Here is a 1582-nt window from a genome sequence, read left to right on the forward strand (position 1 = left end):
CTCACGGTCGACTACTATTTTCGGCAGCAATGGGTTATCGTTGACGTAGACCACTTTCATAGAGCCGTTGTCAATAAGATCCTCAAACTTCTTAGGCGGGGGGGCAGAGGTCCCTCCCATCAGCTTCTCTTTGAAGGTTGTACGCGGTTGTTGGGTGACGTCGTCCGGCGGCTTCGGGCTGCCTCCTCCCATGGGAGAGAAAGCCGGTGACTCACACTCCATTTGCTAGTGTCATGTCAAAAAAAATAACTTCATCAATGATTTAAAACCTTTATTAATTACAGTACTTAAAACCACCATGACGGTGCTATAAACACAAGCATTGCACAATTACACAATATTCCTCCCATCCCGTAGAATTCGTCAACCCACCATCCCCTTTTCATCTTCGAAATGTTACAAGACAAAGAAAAAGGCAAATATATATGACCATAAATAAAGCTGGCTTGCCCTCAAAATATACACCTAAGGGACATAATAATAAGCTTATTCTAAATTAGTGCAAGATCAGTTAATTGATGTTAATGATCTGAGCTTGCACTAATTTGTAACTGAAACATCAAACAACAAACACTCTTTGGTTTTTCGTCACAAGCCCCTAGCCAACATTTCATGAAACTTCCTATCAGAATCTTGCTTTTCCAACCTGAACTTGTCATGGCAATTGGCAATGAAAATTTCCGCCAGCTTATCAATCTCGTTAATCCCCTTCTCCATTCTACTACCCTCATCATGAACATTCTCCTCAAGCCACTGAAGGTAGCCTGCGAGCTCCGAGTCGTGGCAATTGTCGCCGCCGCCGCCTCCTTGCAACCCTTCATAGACTCGAGAAGGAACTGGAAGAATATGAGAGGAATTGGAAGCGCTCCAGTTATAGTGAAGCCTGAAGGACCCCATGATGATTTTCTTGATCCTGCTGCTACCATGTCTATTATGAATATTATTGGAGTTGTTTTGTCTAAGGATTATTTCAACTATGGCCGTTTTTACTTTGGATAGTGCCCGAATGATGCGGCACACATGGGACACTATGAGGGTGTGGATGAGGTTCTTCATTTTCATGGAGGTTAAGGCTGAAGACGAAGATGGTTGTGATGGTTTTGCTGGGAAAACTTGAAGAGGGTGAGAGGTTTTGAAATGGGAATATGATGAGCTGAACATTTTTGTTCCCATGTTGTTTTGCCTTTGGTTGAGTTGAGTGGAGGAAAGATCTCGTTGTGCTATGCAGCTTATTTGGGATCCTAAATGAAAATGCTTTTACTAGTTTGCCCCTTGACTTTCTGTTATTTGCAGAAATGCCGTTGACATTAGTGGCAAAATTCAAACCATGTGGTTTCTTTTCTGTCTTGTGATGAATATTTAATTATTTATTACATATTTATTTTGTTTTTTATAGGCAAATGTTAGTTGTTAGTAATTTTAATAAATTAGTTCTTTTCAGAGTTTGAACACTAGATCCTTCACCCTTCTTCATCCTTCCTAACTCTTACGTCTCATATCTCTTATCACTTGAGTTAACTTTCGGGAAATACATATGCTTATTAATTGATAATTTTTTTTTGAAAAATTGACATATTTCTCT

The 1582-nt window shown here is 39.9% G+C and overlaps 1 protein-coding gene across 1 annotated transcript; it reads right to left on the bottom strand.

The window, feature by feature from the left end:
- Window positions 1-250: 250 nt before the first annotated feature.
- Window positions 251-1201, bottom strand: LOC130721488 (uncharacterized). The gene has a single exon (XM_057572288.1). It carries the CDS (start codon window positions 1171-1173, stop codon window positions 589-591), a length of 585 nt encoding a protein of 194 aa, XP_057428271.1. The 5' UTR covers window positions 1174-1201; the 3' UTR covers window positions 251-588.
- Window positions 1202-1582: the final 381 nt, after the last annotated feature.

This window comes from Lotus japonicus, chromosome 5 (assembly GCF_012489685.1).
Source record: "Lotus japonicus ecotype B-129 chromosome 5, LjGifu_v1.2".
Taxonomy (NCBI): domain Eukaryota; kingdom Viridiplantae; phylum Streptophyta; class Magnoliopsida; order Fabales; family Fabaceae; genus Lotus; species Lotus japonicus.